Here is a 20,401-nt window from a genome sequence, read left to right as displayed (position 1 = left end):
TAAAGCTGAGATCCTCTCATTGAGAAAATAATTTAGGGGTGCTAGGGAGTCAAGATGACCTTTCTCTTTTCATATCCTTTTCTCATTCTTGTCCAAAAACCAGGTCATGCACATCATTCCTAGGTATAAAGAAACCTCAAGGAACCCCCCAAAAATCCACACTATTGAGTGGACAAAGTTGTTATCTATGGCTACAATAGCAATATCCCCAGTAATTAAATTCAATAAGCATTTAAAAAAACAGAAGCCCAAATATATGGAATGGATCAACACTTTGGCTTTACCTCTCCATGTTTTTGAAGATATTGCATTTATCATCTCGGGTAGTGAGTTGGAAAGCGAGGGCTGCATGGTGGCTCTCCAGCACGGCAGTATCATTATATAAAATTGCCAGCTCACTCCCTGCATTGCACAGGAATGAATTTGTTCTTCCGGGGTGATCCACATCATGGACAGTGGCAGCAATGAGGGCAGCAACTTCATCAATTGGGTCTAAAGTTTGCTGGAAAAAAAAGAGATTAAAAAAAATCAAGTTATCTTAAAAATCAAGTGTTGGTATGCCCTTTGATCAAAGACCCCAGTGTGAGACATATACTCCAAGGAGATCAAGACAGTCGTATCACTACTGTATATGTGTATGTGTTGGGGGGTGGGTTGGGAAGTATTAGAAACAAGGTACATATATGCCAGTTCCCCGAAGAGTGGTTAAATGAGTTGTGGCACACAGATGTAATAGAAGATTATTAACTGGAAGAAATGATGATCATGATAAATATCAAGATGCATGGGAAGACACCTATGAAGTGAAATTAGTATCATTAGAAAAACAATCTACAACAATGATTAAAACAATATAAAAAGAAAGAATAAAAGCTGAATCTAAATGTTACACCATTAGAATGACCAAGATTAATTCCAGAAAAGAGGTGAGAAAAATGATTGATGTTTCAGTTTGTTTTGCTGAAATGCCTTTCCCCTCCACTTTCTTTTTGATTCTTTATTATAATAGAAGGCTTGCTGGATAGTGGAGGTGTAGGAGACATACTTGGAAATGAAGCTGATATGAAAACAAAAAAATTAATAATTTTTAAGTAATCAAAAAATCTTCCCATAGGCTGCTTGGGATGTTTTAGGAATGGGTATGTATGCCAAAAGGGAAATTCTCTAGATGGTCACTCTAGTTTACTATTCTAGCTTCTGTGGTATCTAAGAACTTGGAACAAAGCAGATGCCAATCAATTGGTGAATGGCTAAACAAATTATTTAGGCAATTTGTCTAACAGAACAGAAATATAATGGAACATGGCCAACATTTGTAGGATGGGCATACTATACTGTAGTGCAGTACTATATGATAAAATCTAAGTTTCCTACCCCCAATTGTGAGACCACATCTGCCCTTTTGTACATCTACAAGCTTTAAATTCCAAATTGGACCAGATTAAGACCTGCCCATGTCCAAGTGCTTCCCAAAAGATTGTTCTTAAAGTTACAGGACAGGTACAGAAAAGGATGTTTATTGGCCTTTAAGAAATGATGAACATGACAAAATGCAGAGAAACCTGCTCATATGAGCTCATATGAACTGATAGGGAGTGAAGTTAGCAGAACCAGACAATCTGCAACAATGACCATAATAACATCAATAGAAAGGATACAGGATCGAAGAGAAGACATACAGAAAGGGATATTTATTCTATTTTAGATGTGAACCCCACCTTCGTGTCCCTGAATCAGCACTGGGCAACAGCAGACTAGGTGACAACCATAAATCTGAATCTGTCTCTTGATTCTCTCACAGTAAAGACTAAACTTTCACAGAAAACTGGACAAGTAGGAAAATTGTAGAGTGATCAGTGTTGCCTCTATGCCCCTTTTCAGCATTCTAAATTCCAGCTGACATTCCATCACTGAGCAGCCAGTCAATACACACTAAGAAACCTTTCATTCATAATTAAATGGTGTAGTGAGACTTCAGTTGATGGAGGCAGCTCTCTCCCTGAGGTCATAAAGAGTTTATTATAAGTAAAGTGTAAGTTCTTTAGAGATTTTTTTAAACCCTATTAGTTGTTGATGGCAAGCAATAGACCATCCAAGCAATATTATTTTTCCCCATTTGTTCTTGGTGGAAGAGTTCATTTTTCATAAGAATACCAGACCATGAGTTCATGGAAGTCATTCAGGGATAAAGTCACTATTTCTTATCCATTTATAAAAGATCATTGCTGAACTTTCAAGCTTGCTGGGTTAAGCTAAAGTGACCCTTCATTGTGAGAAAATCATCCAATCTAGCATTTTTTTCATACAGAGTAATGTCTAGGCTAACAGCCGCTCTTGTAAAATCTTGGGGCTCAATCCAAAATGTTTTCACTTTTGGAACAAGCAGGAGGGTGGTGCATAGCAGGTTACATTATTATTTTTCCTCTGGATAGGTTAGTTTGAGGTTTCATTTGGGGCAAAGATGGGGAAAGAAAACTGAAAAACCTCTCTCTCCATTGTAACTCTCCTCATTTTTGCTGCTCAGTCATGCTCACATCTCATTGATAATGTGATTTGTTGTAAGAGTCTTCTCTAACTGAAAAAAAAAAATCTCTCCTTCACAGTTTGATCCAAGGTATAGTATTGAGTTGGTGTTAGACCCAAGTAGCTTTTAGGTATTATGTTTCCTTGGGACATTAAACATCTATCTGTAATTCTGAAGAATTTAAAATTGGGTGGAAAGAATGATGGATTTAGGAAATCTGGACACATTGATTCTAGTTTAGTCTTGGCATTGGGCCACATTAGTGGTGTAACTTTTGGAGAGCTGCTGCTTCTGCTAAGTTTCCTCAACTGTAAAGTGGCAGTGGAGGAAGGGATGGACTAAATAATTTCTAAGGCCCAGGCCAGTTCTAAAATGGGCACACATTTAAATATCTATGCTGTAAAACTTAGCATTGTATCCAATTAAATCAGAAGACACCACTGAAGGTTAAACCAAAAAAGGCCTATTCCTTTAAATAAAGAAGTGGAAAAACTTCAAATCTAAACCCTCAATTCAAGATGACTTTCCATGAAAAATCATTAGGGAAAAGCTAATTTGTAACTAATATATTTATAAAAGTGACAGGTTGTTTTCAGGTCCAGGCCATTTCTAAAATGACAAGATTCTAAGATAGGGATCTTAAATTTGAAAAGTAAATCCCTCAGAAAAATTCTTTAAAGTGCTATATTAATGTCAATTATTATTGTTGTCATCATTGTTGTCATTGTTATTACGTTAATTCTTGTCTAGTACTTGGCATTTTCTGGGGTTTAATAGCCAACAACAATGACAATGACAGCAATGATGACAACAATAATAATTGACATTAATATAGCACTTTAAAGTTTATAAAATGCTCTATATGCATTATCTCTTTTGAGCACCTGTGGGATATGTATTAGAGATGCTATCATAACCATTTTACAAATGGGAAAACTCCGAATCAGAGCGATTAAGTGACTTGCCCTGGTCACACATGGAGTAAGTGTTCAAAGATGGATTTGAATGCAGGTTTTCCTGGCTCCAAGAACACTATGTCATCCTGTTTCTCTAATATGACAATATTGTTGATTATAAGCAATAGTTCAAGTTCAAGGTGTCCCTCTTCTCTGCTGACTGAACACATGGAATGCTCATCCGCCAATGTCTACCGCTTCCAAATGAAGGTCTTTCACTTAAGAATCTGACCAATTTAGACTGATTGGATCAATGGTTATGGTATAAGAAGAAAGTAAAGTATCATTTACTTACATCAAGTATATTATTCTGAGAAATACTTAGCATCAGAGATAAGGTAGGAAGTTAAGTTTCTTCTTTGTCTCAGCACATTTTATTATGTCTATCTTTTACTGACAGGGAACTCAGAGTAGAATACAAGTTCCCGAGGTGTGCTGGACCACTCAGAGGACTTGATTATTTTAAGTCAGTTTGAGTCCTAGCTTAGAATAGGATAGGTGAAATATAATTCCTGCCTTGAAGGGAACAGCAACAGCAGGCAGGCACCATTTTACATCTCAACCTTTTCTGTTCCTATTTTTCCCCCATTCTAAAAATAGCAATGCTAGGAAAGGTCCTTATGAACCAAAGTCTTTACTTTACTAAGAAGGCAAATGGAGTGAAACCACAATATTTATCTATGTATTTTCCTGTTCCTGTTTTGCGAAGAAAGTTTAAAAACATGTTTTCCCCAAATAATTCTCCAACCTAACTTCCTCCCCACCACCTTCCTTCCACCCCATTCCCAGTAGAGGGGTCTTCAAATGGAAGCTTCTGGCAACTCTAAGGCAGACAATGGGAAAGTAAAGTAAACCCTACGTGTCAACACCATCTTAAATTCATTTGAAAACCATTTTATTCTCCTCTCTATCTGTCTCTTGAAACATACATGTAGTTGATGTTCCACTTAAAATGGTCTTTCTGTATTTTTCTGAGCCATGATAGCAAAGAGGTAATAAGATAAGACTGGGATTCCAGTTCATTTAACTACTTTTTGCTGTGGAACTGGGTAAGTTCTTTAATAAATGCAGGTAAAAATCTCAAGGATTGATCCCATGATGCCAAGCCAGAGATAGTGATGGTACATCAAATCCAGATGTTCACAGAATTCCTCCTTTCTCTGCTTTTAGAATAAAAAAGTGTGGGATGATGGAAGAGAAATTATGCAGACAAGTAGGATGCCTTTCTTATTGCTTAAAAACTTGTTTTTCAAATCTCTCAACTTAATCATAATATGGTGGAGGAGGGAAGAAAGGTTCTTCCTTCCAAAACTAACGTTTTGTGAGTTGATGATCTGAATATGGGAAGCCATTTGGATTTGACTGGGATGTGAACTGCTATTACCAGGATTGATTGCTTTAGAGGGAAATAATTTTTAAAAACTCACGTGGAATTGGGGGCTAGGAGTAGAACAAATTTAATTTTGAAGGCAATGGCAGTGAAGCTTTTAAAAAATGTCTGAATGAAGACAAAAAACAATGGCTTTCTCCCTTAAGCAGGCTGGGCCTTCATATAGATGCTGTTTTATGTTCTTCTAAGCGAATCTAGATTGCTGCTAAACTGGGCAGGGTTGTTTTGGGTAAAGTCCATCATTACTGCACCAGGAACTGAAGAGTATTCAGCCAGTGGGGCCGAGCTGAGATATGAAAGAATTCCACCCCCACCCTGCCACCCTCCCAGCTCTCTGGCTCCTGCCCACCCACTTCTGGGATGCTTTTAGCATCACTCCTCAGCTGCAGCTCCTGCATGTTAAAAGCAAGTTACAAAAGAACTAATTTTGTAATAATAAAGCTTACTTCTTAATTCAAAACACAAGGGACCAAGGGGGGTGGGTAGAGAAAAGGAAAAAAAAATAGACTCTGAATCAAGCAGGTGTGAACTGTCAGACTCAGGGATGTGTTGATTAGTTTTGCTGAACTGCCTCCCTGCCTGCCCGCTCTTGCTTTTTTTCTTATTTGCTACAAAGGATGGCTCTGAGGGCTGCATTAGAAAATAAAGACAATATGGAAACCCAAATTAGCAATAAAAAGTTTAAATGCAGATATAAACCACACAATTTTATTAAAGAACAAAAATGAGGAATAAATAAGAATCCCGATGACCACTTTTTCTGTTTCATAGAGTGTCAGAGCTGGGAAGGGCATTTGGAGGGCACTATTCCAACCTTATTTCATCTACCAAGGTATCCTGGATCTATGATTTCCTAGATGTCGGATCTAAGTGTAGGACCGCCAACTAGTCTATCACTTACTAGCTATGTCTTTTTGAGTCAATAGTAAAAAGTAAGTTTCTTGAGGGCCAGGATTGAACTCCCTTTTGTTTTTGTATGTCTAGGACCCAGCACAGTGCAGGGCCCATACTAGGAAGAGAAGGAGAATGGAAGAAGCATTTATATAGGCTCTGTTATTTACTAGGCATTCTGCTAAGTGCTTTTTATAAATATTATCTCATTTGATCCTCACAACCACCTTGGGAGGTAAGTGCTTTTATTATCTCCTTTTTACAGGTGAAGAAACAGAGGCAAACTAAGATGAAGTGACTTGCCCCAGGTCACACAGCTAGTAGGTATCTAAAACCACTTTCAAAGCTGGGTCTTCTATCCACTTCCTCGCCTCACAATAAATGCTGATGGATTGATTGAGAGAATTGCCTGAGGCTCAGGTCACAGCGCTAATAACTATCAAGTAGTGGGATTTGAGCCCAGGTCTTCTTGACTCAAGGTTCAGTACTTTATCCATTTAAACAATGGCATTGCCACCTTACAGAGAAGGAAAGAGATGAAAACCACCTACTCATGGCAGAGCTGTGACTTTGAACCCAGGGGTCCCAACTACTTAGCTTTTCACTTAAATATGCTACCTCTCTGATCACCTGTTTGGTATTAGCCACCTAGGTTCCTCCTCTGTTCTTATGTTAGGCTTTGGCTTAATACTAGAAGCATTATTGCTGTTGAGGTTTTTTTTTTTTGTCATTTGTTTGACTTGTTATAACCCAATTTGGGGTTTTATTGGCAAAGATACTGGAATGGTTGTCATTTCCTTCTCTGACTCATTTTACAGGTGAGGAAACTAAGGCAAATAGGGTTAAGTGACTTGCTAAGAGTCATACAGCTAATAAGTGTCTGATGCCAGATTTGAACTCAGGAAGATGAGTCTTCTTGACTCTTGGCCTGGCACCCTACTCACTGTGCCACCTAACTGCCCCAGGGGCATTTTTAGTTAAGGTCTAAAGACAAACTAGGGGAGTTGAAAAGACTTTTTACAAGCTTCAATTTGCATGAAACTACTTATGGGAAGACTTTCTGGGGGCTGAAGCCTTCTACAAAATAATTTGTTAACTTTGTATTCATTTATTTATTTTTAATAAATAAACCTTCTTGCCCATCTTAAAATCGATACTAAGAATCAGTCCCAAGGCAGGGGAGTGGTAAGAGCTAGGCAATTGGTGTTAAATGTCTTGCTCAGGGTCACATAGGAAGCATCTGCAGCTATCTTTTAACCTAACTTTGTTTATTTAACATATATATATATATATTTATATATTCTTATTCTTCCCCCATTAGACATTGCCATTGCTACCTTATGGAGAAAGAAAAGAGTGGAAACAAACAATATGCCCATGGCAGAGCTGGGATTTGAATCCAGGTGTCCCAATTATCCATCTTTTCATTCCAATACGCTATCATTAACCTATTTGTATTAGCCACCTAAAAACCTCCTCATAATAATGAATGGGCATTTCCAAAAGGCAGTTTACCTTGACTCTTTCCTTAGACAGGAAGTAGGCAGTGGCATGAAGTACATCTGCAGAATGGGTAGAATTGTGGTAGGAGTTGGACGAATGGTAGTTGGCTTCAACAATTTGTAACCAAGATCGTAGAGTTGACTCAGAGCAGTTTAGGAATTCACAGATTCCAAAGCGAGCAAAAATCTTGAGACCAAGATAAACCAACGGCCTATAGAGAAAAAACAAGTTCATGACACTGAGACATAAAGCAAGACCTGGAGAACAAAAGCAGTCTGTGATCAATATAGTGTCTCCTAAGTATTTCAAGCCAACAGGGTCATACTCAGCCCTAGAATTCATAAACTTCCCCAGGGTCAAAGAATTCTTTCAAGTTTGGTTTTTGGCAATGTTTCTGGCAACGAAAAAGAAAATTAGTATCAAGGTTATCTGCATGCCAACTCAATGCATTTCAACAAATATTTGCTAAATACTTACTGTGTACAGAGTGCTGTGTTACGGGCTGGGAAAGGTTCAGAGTTGAGATAAAATTTAGTCCATGCCCTCATGGTCTCAGAGTAAGACTCAAAATTTGCTCAGTCCTCACCCCATGGCTTTGTGTTTTCCTATACATATCCTGCATGCACTGATGCTGTCTTAGTATAAAAGTCCCCAGAAGAGGGCCTTTGTTCCTGTCTTGATTTTAGGGAGCTCTAACAATAAACTGGGCAAGTTGAGAGGTCTTTTTTTACTAGCTTCTGTTGTCATGAGGTTACTTATGGATAGGTCTTTTCTAAGCTGAAGCTTTCTATGAAACTATTTATTAACTTTGTATTTTTGCTGTATTTTTATATGCTCTTGTTCTCCTTCATTAGAATGTAAACTTACTGGTAATACTGTTACTTTTTTTTTTTTTTTGCAACAGTAGGGCCCCCTTATCCATGGATTTGCTTTCTGTGGTTTCAGTTATCCCTGGTTAACCTCAAAGTGAGGAGGTCCAATGACATGGTAGCAATCTGCCCTGCCCCCTTTTGCTTTAACTTAAAAAAAAAAAAGTTTTGTTTGTGTATGTGTCTGGGGGGGGGAGGGGATTGAAGGGGGAGGAGAGAGAACATATAAATATGGGGTCAGCAGTTTGCCAAATGTTTACTGTGTACAGAACACTGTTTTGGGAGTTGAGAAAGGTTCAGAGTTGAAATACAGTCAATGCCCTCACAGATCCAGAGTGATGTTCATCTGTCCAGTGCTCACCCAGATCTTGGAATATATTCCTTGCCAATATACGACCCTACCAGGACTCTACTGTACTTGTATCCTCAGTACTTAGCACATAGTGAGCATTTAATAAATACTTTTTGATTAAGAAAAAGTTCTTTCCTGAATTCATGATCTTTTTTTAAAAATTATTTTCATTTTATTATTTCTTTTTAGCATTTTTTTCTTTTTAAATGTTGGATTCCAGATTCCTTCCCTCCCACCTCTCCCCCACTCATTGAGAAGGCAAACAATATGATGTCAATTGTTGTCTGTCCTTCATTTTTGAAGAACATCAAGGATATCATGGGGTGATGTCTTAACTTATGAATGAATTGGTTTTGATAGGCAGGATTGTATAAAGTCACTAGTCACACTCTCTCTTCCAGAGACATGGAGACCCAGTGGCAAGCCAAAAGTCAGACCATGGTGATGGTCCAGGATGCAGCGGATGAGCTTGGCATCTTCAGTGTCTGACCAAGTCCACAGTGATTGTTTCAGTTGCCTTTATGGCTTTTGGAACAAACTGTTATCACTTGCCCATTCCATCCAAAGAAATCTTCACATTTGGAGTAAATTACCTCCTCTCCCGGTAACTCACTGACTGGTGGCCAATTGGTTACTCTCAACCTGATTTAGCTCATCTGCTGAATGGATTACTTAGGTGTGGCTTCTGGGCATGTTAAAGTTTCTATGAGTATTCAAGGAGGACTAGCACTTTTGGTGTGAGAACTTGCTGAACTCTTTTTAGGGTTACTCATCCACCTTTGGTCACCCTCTGGCCCGTGATGCCAATTATAAGTGTTAAATTATGCAAAATGTATTTCTATTTTAGCCATATCACAAAACAAAGGAAAAAGAAAGAGAAAAGGAAGAAAGGAAGGATCTGAAGAAGGAAAGAAGAAAAGAAGGAAGGGAGGAAGGAAGGGAGAAAATTTGTATTCAGAGTTCATCAGTTTTCTCTGTTTGGAGGTGGAAAGCATTGTTTTTTTAACCCAGAGCCCTTTGGAATTGTTTTTAATCACTCTACTGATCAAAGTAGCTAAGTTGTTCACAGTTGATCATTACTACAACATTGCTATTACTGTGCACAATAATGTCCCAGTTTTTCTCACTTCACTTTGCATCAGTTCATATAGGTCTCCCCACATTTTTTTGAAACCATCCCCCTCATTAATTTTTTGCCCTTTGTCCTTTCTTATGCTACAATTGTACTCCATTATAATTATATGCCACAACTTGTTCAGCCTAATGAATTTCCAGTCCTTTGGTGCCATAAAAAGAACTGCTATAAATATTTTTTTCCTATAGGATTGTTTCCTTTGGTCTCTCTGGGGTACAGCCTAGTAGTGGTATTCCTGGATGAAAGGGTATGTAGTTTTATAGCCCTTTGGGACTAGTTCTAAATTGTTCTACAGAATGGTTGGACTAGTTCAGTACTCCACCAACAGTTCTTAAATATCTCATTTCTGATAGGTATGATGTAATATCTTAGAGTTATTTTAATTTGCCTTTTCTCTAATCAATAGTGATTTAAATCATTTTTATATGAATGTAGATAGTTTTGGTTTCCTCTTCTAAAAAATGCCTATTCATATCTTTTGACCATTTATCAATTGAGGAATGGATTATATTTTTCAATTGACTGTTCCATCCATCCATCCATCTATCCATCTATCTATCCATCTATCTATCTATCTATCTATCTATCTATCTATCTATCTATCTATCTATCTATCTATTGAGACAGAAGGCCTTTATCAGAGAAATTTGCTGTAAAGCTTTTTGATATTACTTCATTGTCAATGGTACCTGTTAGAAAAATGTAATTCCCATGATTATTTCTTTTAATTAGATCTATTTTGCTTTTGCTTTGTCTGAGCTCATGATCACTACTCCCTGCTTTTTTAACTTCAGGTAAAGCATAATAGATTCTGATCCGACCCTTTACTTTAACTCTTTGTGCATGTTTTTCTTGTGTACAACATATTGGTGGACTGTTTACTAAACCATTTTGATACAAGCTTCTATTTTATGGGTTAGCCCATTCCATTTACATTGACAGTTACGATTACAAACTGTGTTTTTCCTTTCATTATTTTCCCTTCTGTTTATCCTTCTCTCTCCTTTTATCTTATCACTCTCAAAAATCTGTTTAGTTTTTTACCACTTCCTCTCTTTATCCACCCTTCTTATTTTCCTATTGGGTAAGAGAGATTTCTCTATTCAACTGAGTGTGTGTGTGTGTATGTATATGTATATATATATATATATATACATATATATATATATTCTTCCCTCTTTGAAACAATTCTGATGACAGTGAGGTTCAAGCATTGCCTACCATCCCTGCCATTTCCCCCTCCACTACAACAATTCTTCCTTACATGCCTCTATATGAAAAAATTTCTTCTTTCTCCTCTTTTCCTCTTCTCCCAGTATATCCCTCTTTCTCACCCATACATTTTTTGAGATCCTATCGATATAATCAACTCATATCTGTATCCTCTGTTTAAGTAGCCTCCTTCTAACTGTTTCAAAAAGTATAAAGCTCTTAGGAATTATGTGTGTCATCTTCCCATTCAGGAATGTAAGCAGTTTAACTTTACTGAGTCTCTTATAATTAATTACTCTTTCATGTTCACCTTTATCTGCTTCTCTTGAGTCTTTTGTTTCAATATCATATCTTCTATTTGGTTCTGGTCTTTTCTTCAAGAATGCCTGAAAGTCCTCTATTTCACTGAATAACATTTTTTGCCCTAATGCATTTATTCATCTTTGCTGGGTAAGTTATTCTTGGTTGTGATCCTAGCTCATTGGCCTTCTAGAATATCCTTTTTTCAAGCTCTCCACTCCATTAATGTGGAAGCTGCTAAATCTTGTGTTATCCTGACTCTGGCTCCCTGATATTTGAATTGCTTTTTCTGGCTTCTTGCAATATTTTATCCTTGACTTAGGAGCTATAGAATTTGGCTCTGGAAAATTTCATTTTGGGATTTCTTTTAGTGGGATAATGGTGGGTTCCTTCCATTTCAATTTTACCATCTGGACCTAAGATATCAGGCAGTTTTCCTTTATAATTTCTTGGAATATGATGTCTAGGCTCTTTCTTTGATCATGACTTTAGGGTAGTTCAATAATTTTTAAATGACCTTTAATCAATCTATTTTCCAGGTTGCTTGCTTTTCCAATTTGATATTTCACATTTTCTTCTTCTTTTAATTTTGTTTCATTGTTTGTTGCAACATCAATTGCCCAATTCTAATTTTTAAGAAATTATTTTCTTCAGTGATCTTTTGTACCTTTTTCTACATTGGGCCTATTCTACTTTTAAAGGCATTCTTCTATTTTTAAGATACAATTTTCTTTAGTACTTCTTGTGCCTCTTTCCCCATAATTTTCTTACACCATTATAATTTCTTTCCCCAAATTTTCCTTTACACTTTTATATTTTTAAAAATTCTTCCAGGAATTCTTGCTGGTCTTGGGTTCGACTAAAAAATGTAGCATTCCAAGCATATTCACATCTATAAAATATAAATGATTGTATGATTACTGTGTCTTCAGACACAAGGTAATACTCTGATATTTGTGAATGAAATCTTGACCTGGCCATGTGGTCCGTTGCCCAAGGCAAACTCATTAAGGCTTGGTGTGGAGTCGCATACTGTGGAAAAAGGGTTAAAATCGACATGCCCAAAAGGTACCACCTACACATTGCCACCCAATCTTAATTGTCTATGCTTTGTAACTTGATTGCTATGTGCTTGAAAGCACCTTCCTGATCACTCAGGAATAAAAATAGAGGGCAGCCCCATGATTTTCTCTTGGATCTTCTCTCTGCTCTAGGAACCTCCCTCTCTCTCTATCTCTAGTAAACCTTCTCCTCTCCCAAGTCTCTAGCCCCTCTCTGCTTTGCATTCTCTACCTTAATCTCCTCCTCTACCTTATGTTCCATAATTCTTATATTTTCCTTCCAAGGAGAATATCGTAGGGGTTTGCTTGCCCTTTTTAAACATTGATTTGTCTGTTTCTGTCATTCTTCACCCTGGTTCTCAGATTCCCTGCCTCTCCTCAGGTCCCCACCGCAAAGGAGAACCCCTTCTCTTGTGGGCCCTGCGGGTCAGGGGAACCCCACAAAAAATTATTTGAGTCTCTGCTTATAGCTGTTTTCACATTGTTGTCTTCTTTTAAGTTTATGTCCTGGTCTTCCCTGCCACTGTAGTATGATGAACTATTTTTATGATGAACTTTTAAAAAAATGTGTTCATTTTCCCAGCCTATTTCTTCACTGAACTTTCTGTTAAAATAGGGCTCTGCTCACCTGGGGATGGGGAGGTACAGTGCTAAACTTCAGGCTTTTTCAGAGGTAGTTATCAATGGTTCCAAAATGGTGTCATCTTGGGAGAGGTGTGGTCACTGCTCTCCTGAACTGTGCCCTTGTCCTTATCCAGGAAGGGTCCCTGCTCCTCTGCAACCTTAAGTGGTAGTCCTTCTCTTGGCATGAAACCATGACTAGGGCCCCTGTTTTCTTGTGACCTATCATAAGCACTCTTCTATCTTGGAACTGTGACCCAGAACTGTTTATGGGCAATAGAATTGCCAGTCAACACTATCTGCATCTATTGGAAGCAGAGTCTCCTGTAATTTCATTCTGACCATTTGTCTGACCGCTCTTACTTTCTATGGGCTGAGACCCCTCAACGCTGTTGCTGCTGTTGCTGTACCAGCTCCCTCCTGAACCCTCCACTGGTGCTCCTGTTATGCTCTGGACATGCATCCACACCAGTGTTACAGACCTCTCCTTCAAACTTCCTAAATTGTCTCAGGCAGGATAAATGTCTCCTTCTAATCTTTTGTTGGCTCTGGTGCTCCAAATTTTGATTTGAGGCGTTATTTTAAAGTTGTTTAGAGGGTCTGTTAGGAAAATTCTTTTGGGTCCCAGGCTGTATTCTACTATCATGGCTCCTAAAAATGCTGAATTTGTAATCTTAAACACTACTAGACTCATCTTGGGAGGGGCCACATTATAAAACACAGCAACACAATATGGCATCACAGCTCTTAACTCACCCAATGACTATGTCCAAGAATCATTCTTGGTGGGAAGGGCACAGAACTGGGGAGATGACTAGTGACATTGTCACCCTCATTATCCTACATCATGGCCCCTACCATATGTGCAGTTTCTACCCCATGAAGTCCAGGCTATTCTAGTCCAGGGACAAGTTACGCTAGTCCAGGGAGTCCATTTTATGACTAGAATGAAATGAAATACTCATAGACCAGATACCAGTTTAATAAAATGAATTTTGCTTAGCCAAAGGAGGGAAAGGACATTCAGAAGTGATACAGCATTGATTCAGTCATAACAACATCAGTAACAACAAATAGCATTTATATAGCACGTTAATAATTTTTAAAGTGTTTTATAAATATTAGCCCATTTGAACCTCACAGAAACCCTGAGAAACAGGTGCTATTATTATTCCCATTTCATAGATGATGCAAATAAGGATAGACAAAGGTTAAATGTCTTGCCTAAGGTCACATTGCTACTAAGGGTCTGAGGCTGGATTTGAATTCAGGTCTTCTTGATTCCAAATTCTATTCTCTGCACCACCAAGCAGCTTCCATGTCAGAAGCAGGTATCAAACTCTTGGTTCCTTACAGACTGCCTTCTGTAACTATGTCAATAGTGCAAGACTTGGCCTTGTGGACCAATTAAGTCTCAAGCATGGTTTCATATCTCATCTCTGATGCTTATTAGCTGTGGGAAAATGGGCAAATTATTTCTTCAATCCTTAGATTCTTAATTTGCAAAATGGAAATCATATTTATAGTACTTACCTCATAGAAAATCCAATGATATAATCTCTGTAGGTAAGATTATTTTGCTAACTTTAAAGTGCTATTTAAATATTATTCACTATTTCCATCTCAATTTCAAATCTTCCCTCATACTCTGAACATAGTAGGAGATTTATTCTATTGCAAGACTGGAGGGTTTTACTAACCTTTTGTGAGTGGCAGCCTCCAGTTCAAAAATATTAAAATCCCAGTACTCTTCATTTTCCATGGCCTGTGCTATCCGTGGTGGGATGTCATTGAGGGAGATGGGAGAAATTAAATGGCTTGGAACCTGATGAACTTCTGGAAATGGATACATTTCAGAAAAGAAAGAAAATCAGCAGTCTATATTTGTTGAAATATTTCTTAACACAGCATTTACTTTGTGGTACCAAAAAAAACTCCTTTATTTCTGAAATAAAAATTTTTTAAAATGAATGATATTCTGATAAACATCTAGGCAATAAAAATTAGAAAAAGTCATCAGGAATTTTAATTTGAACAAGTTATTTTTAAATAGATGAGCCTGATTTCAGTGCCATTTGTGCCCAATGCACCTGCGATTGAAAAATGATAATAATAAAACAACTTACGTTTTGATGAAAAAATGTATTCATTCCCCGACAACCTTCGTAAGCCATCCTGTTAAAAATGAAACAAAATGAAAAAGAAAGGAAAAAAAAAGCTATCAGAAATATCCAGTCTATGGGCTGTGCTGATTGCCTCCAATCACTTCTCAGGGGGTAAGGAAGAGGCAGCTCACTTTACTGCATCAGTTAACAGCTAGTAACTGTGTGCCTGGTGCGTCCTCCTTTAGGGATGTGCTTAGTCACTGCCAGGCTGACAATAGCTATGGAAGACTCAGTCCCTGACCTGGAGGAGTTTAAAAGCTACTTGAAAAGACAGGATGTGCGTGCATGAACACGCACACGCGCACACACACACACACACACACACACACACACACACACACACAAGAATAGAGAACAATGCCAGACAGAGAGCCGTCCAGTGTTGTGTTGTGGGCTATGGCCAGACAATAAGCAGGAACACAGAGGGTCAGGAAGGATGGGCTGGAGTAGTCAGAGATGGCCTCGCAGTAAGACTTAAATGGACTTTGAAGAAGGATAAGGCTTTTGCTAAGTAGAGAGCCAGGGGCAAAGCAATCTGGGAATGAGGACAGACCTGAGTGAAGACATAGAAAAGATGAAGTGTGAGATGGGAGGAAGTATAATAACATTTATATAGATCTTTTAAGTTAGCATAGCAAATATAATCTCATCTGAATCTTAAGATAAACTTTTAAGGGTATGGTTATAAGTACTCTTTTCTTAATTTTTAAATGAAAAAAATTAATTAATTGATTAATTGAGAATATTTTTCCATGGTTACAGGATTCATGTTCTTTCCCATAGCCAATGAGCAATTCCACTGGGTTTACACGTGTCATTGATCAAGATCTATTTCCATATTATTACTATTTGTAATAGAGTGATCATTTAAAGTCAACATCCCCAGTCAGATCCCCATCAAACCATGTGATCAATCAAATGTGTTTTTTTTTTCTGCATTTCTACTCACACAGTTCTTTCTCTGGATGTGGATAATTTCTTTATTTTATACATAATGAAACTGAGGCTGAGATCAAAGGATTTGTTTCCAGTCATAAGATAGACTTTAAGGTGAAATTTGAACCCAGATCTACTCACCCTGAAATCTAGCCCTCTAAATATTGTGCCATGCTGCTTCTCAGGAAGAACTTAGACCAATGGAAATGAAAGGTATATGCTAGTATGTGGTAATTGATAAGGTTGGATAGGGCTAAGGCAGCTTGTTGAAGGCCTTAAATGACAAAGGATTTAGCCTTGATAATTTTGACTTTGATACTTCCAAAGATCTGTGGTTGTGACATTGGTATTTTCCTCTGTGAGAATTTATTTTTCATAAATTGTATTAATTCCTATATCAGGACCCTTACTAGAGAAGATCCCTGTGTCAGGCACAGACGGTGTCTACTACATTTTTGTAGGAATCCCTAGGAATGTATCCCTTTTAACAGGATTTGATTAATAAACAAGGGGGATAAGGGTTCTTTTCCTAACATGTTTCTGATGATACCAGGATGGGGAAGGGTGGGTAGTTAAATGGGCCATGTCTTAATTAGCTATCTACCAATGAGAGATATCTTAGAATGTTCAAGGAAGGGGCGGAATGACAAGCTTTGGGGGATCTCTCGAGAGAGGGTTATTGACTTATGTTACTTTATTGGTCATGATGCTGGCCTAACAAATGAACTGATATAATCCACAAACTGATATTTTTACCCCAAAATCAATCTCTCAAGCTAATTTAAATCATGACACCTCTAACCATGCAAAATACAACTTCTCTATAAGCCTATGGTCACTGATCTAGAAAAAGACCTTAGAGACCTTTTATTTTAACCTTCCCCTTCCTTTAAAATTTTTTTTATTTTAAATTTTATTTAAAAAACAGAGACCCAGGGAATGATTCATTTAGGGTCATGCAAATTACAAACACTGAGGACCAGTGACCCTACACCCAGTAGTTTTTCTGCCATTCCATGCAATTTTCTGAATTGTTATGGGCAACATACTTTCTCATGATTGATGTCTCTGAGTCTGGATAGGCTGATCCTTGAATGGAAGACACATGGTCTATACATGACCCCCAAATTAAGTTCTAGCTTTGATGGATCAGTCAGGGTCCATGCTCCAATGGCATAGCCATTAAGATCTCAAAGTCATCTCTATGACATTCTAAGGCTTTCATGGAGGTAGTCAATAAAAAAAATCACTGTAAGGTCTTGAGTAGTAGAGTATAATGGTGAAAGTGCTGCTTTAGGACTCTTAATCTGACTATGATAGACAGGATGGATCATAGGAGCAGAGTAGAGAGATATGTGCAGTTTTCATAGTCATTCAAGTAAGAAGCTATGAGGTCTCAGGCTAAAGTGTTAGCAGTGGTGATGGAGATGAGGAAAAAACCACCAAGAAACATTTTGAAGGAAAGATCAACATGCCTTACAACTGGTTGGCTATAAAAAGGCAAAAGAAATGGAGCAATAAAAGTTGGAAATGTGGGACAGTAAAAAGAAGTGCTGGATCGAAAGTCAGAGTGTACAGATAAAAAATCTATCTTTTCATCTTTTTCTATCCATAAACCCTTCATTTCTAGATAGTCGGTTTGGGAAATCAAATTCAAGTTTTTTTTTGTTAGGAGAATGAGCCTTCTTTCTTCAAGAACACTGCCATCGCTAGGCAGTTAAACAAATTACCAGTGGATCCATTTTTAGCTTGGTTATGTTTTTGCACCTGTAGGATGGGCAGGTAGGTGGTACAGTGGATAGAGTGCTGGGCCTGTTCCTTAGTTCAAATCTGGCCCAAGATACCTTTTTACTACCTATGTGAGCCTGGGCAAATCACTTTACCCTGTTTGCCTCAATTTTCTCATCCATCAAATAAGCTGAAGAAGGAAATAGCAAATCACTTCAGTATCTTTGCCAAGAAAACCCCAAATGGGTGTCATGAAGAATTGGATACAACTGAAAGCAAGTGAACAACAATAAAGGAGAAATAAGGTTAAAAATAATCCTTAACTTTTGTATTAGAATCAATACTGTGTATTGCTTTGAAAGGCAGAAGAGGAGTAAGAGCTGGACAATTGATGTTAAGTGACTTGCCCGGGGTCACACAGGTAGGAAGTATCTGAGATCATATTTGAACCCAAGACCTCCCTTATCTAGACCTGGCTCTCCATCCACTGAACCACTTAGCTGCCCCTGACAACCAGGACTGTAAAACTCCCTGGTGAGTCCCCTGAAGTCAAAGAGGTAATGCCTTTAGTCTCTATTTCATGATCTTGATGTACCACCAGCTTTTCCAACTTGTCTTTTTTGACTAGTCTTTTTGTCTTTTGTCTTTTTGACTTTTCCAACATGTCGAACGAGACTGTTTTCTTTAACTTTAACATCTTTAACATCTCTTTTGTGTATTTATCGGACACCTTTTTAGCACTGAATACAGGGTGCTAGGTCCACTAAGTTAGAGAGTAACCAGAGTTCTTGTGGAAAAATCCAACAGTTCTGGTTGAACTTCGCCAATCTATTTTAATTACACAATTAAATAATTCTCAGATGATAATAACAATGAACAGCTTACAATTTAATAGCACTTGACAGCTTACAAAGTACGCTTACCTTTATTCTCTCTTTTAATCCTCACAATGACCCTGTGTGGTATGTAGAACAAGTATTATCATCATCCCTATTCTATGAGTAGGATAATAAGAGCACCTGTCTCGCAGGATTGTTGTGAAAATCAAATGAAATAATATATGCAAACCATTTTGCAACCCATAAAGGGTTGTATAAATGTTAACCATTATTTGAAAATTCCATATGTCAAAGAATTTCCCCTGATTTTAATTTTTAAATTTCACTTAGAGGATGCTGGAGCACAAAACCCAAATCCCCAATTTTACTCCCTGGCACTTGTTTTTGCATATGTACTCTTTTTTATGTCACGGCACTTTGCATTGATTTTCATTCTCTGTCAGTCAAGTGGCATTTATCAGCTACCTACTATGTGCCAGGCACTGTATTCTTACCATGAGAGTGTAGGGCCTTGACTTTACACCACAGGGAGTTCAGCTAAAGCAAATAACCTTGGAAAAGAGGTGTCAAACACCCAGGCCATGCAACCAGTGGCCCTGAACCAGATTAAAATGTAATTGGGGATCATTTAACAAAATAAATAAAGATACAATATCACTTTTTAAAACTAAGTCAACATGTTGCCCACAGGGATCCTTAGGTACAGATTAGCGCCTCTGGGTTACTTTCTTTTTTTTTTTAACCCCTAACTTTCTGTCTTGGAAGCAATTTCAAAGTATTGATTCCAAGGCAAAAGAACAATCAGGCTAGGCAATTGGAGTTAAGTGACTTGCCCAGGGTCACACAGATAGGATGTATTTGAGGTCAAATTTGAACTCAGGACCTCCTGTCTTCAGGCCTAACTCTCTATCCACTGATCTACCTAGCTCCCTTCAGTCCCTGAAAAATGTCTTTTATTTGAGTTTGACTCACTGGATTGCAAAAGGGAAGGCTTGGGGGAGGTGGAGAAGAAATCATGTCTTATGAAAGATGGATTTAGATTTTTTAAATTTGATTCAAGAGGACAAAATTAGGAGCAATGGGTGCAAGCTGCATAAAAACAAGCATAAGCTTTATTTGAGGGAAAACTTTCTAACAACTTGGGCCATGCCTCAATGGAATGGGCTGCCTTGGGAGATACTGGTTTCTCTCTTATTAGAGGTTTTCAAGCAAAAGCCAGATGACTACTTGGCAGGCAGGCACAACACAGAGGAAATTCTTTGTCAAGTAGGTGAAGGATTGGATATCTACTGCAGTCACTTCCAACTCTGTGACTGTATGATTTAAAAAGTCTCTTTTTGCAGCCTGTGGTTACAAATGACTATAGCTATCTTACTACAGTCTCCATTTGGCTTCAGAAAGCTATTAATGTCTAATCGAGAATGGATGAGCCCTCTTGATTTTTCTGGAAAAGAAAAAAAGTCCATCTATGAATTTACATTGGATTATTCTTGTATTAATTTAATCAACCATATATTAGTTACATACTAATATAATTAATTGTGGTGGTATTGTTCAATTGTTTCAGTTGTGTCTGACTCATCATGACCCCTTCTGGGGTTTTCTATAGAAGAATGATTTGTTATTTCCTTCTCCAGTTCTTTTGACAGATGAGGAAACCGAGGCAGACAGCAGCAAGTGATTTGTCCAGGGTCACATAGCTCGTAAATATTCGAGGTCAGATTTGAACTCAAGAATATAAGGCTTCCTGATTCTAAGCCCAGTACTCTATCCACTGCACCTCTAGCTGCCTCATCATTAATTCTATGGGCTTATATATTAATATTATCCTATATAAATGGGATTATATTACATATACTTTCAGCATGCATAAGAGTATTCATGAGGTGAAGGTTATGCAATGGATAGAGGATTACAGG

The 20,401-nt window shown here is 37.8% G+C and overlaps 1 protein-coding gene across 3 annotated transcripts in view; it reads right to left on the bottom strand.

Moving 5' to 3' along the window:
- The window catches only part of PDE8A (phosphodiesterase 8A), a 275,867-nt gene that overhangs the window by 20,817 nt on the left and 234,649 nt on the right, over positions 1 to 20,401 (bottom strand). For all 3 annotated transcript variants that reach the window (XM_007479228.3, XM_016424524.2, XM_007479229.3), the window contains 4 exons: positions 14,941 to 14,989; positions 14,515 to 14,650; positions 7,277 to 7,475; positions 285 to 502 (listed from right to left, as the gene is read on the bottom strand). In XM_007479228.3, coding sequence (XP_007479290.1) covers positions 285 to 502; positions 7,277 to 7,475; positions 14,515 to 14,650; positions 14,941 to 14,989 — 602 coding nt within the window. The remainder of the gene's footprint in view (positions 1 to 284; positions 503 to 7,276; positions 7,476 to 14,514; positions 14,651 to 14,940; positions 14,990 to 20,401) is intronic.

This window comes from Monodelphis domestica, chromosome 1, assembly GCF_027887165.1.
Source record: "Monodelphis domestica isolate mMonDom1 chromosome 1, mMonDom1.pri, whole genome shotgun sequence".
NCBI lineage: Eukaryota > Metazoa > Chordata > Mammalia > Didelphimorphia > Didelphidae > Monodelphis > Monodelphis domestica.
The sequence above is the reverse complement of the archived record's forward strand: the minus strand, read 5'-3'. Positions and strand labels throughout refer to the sequence as shown.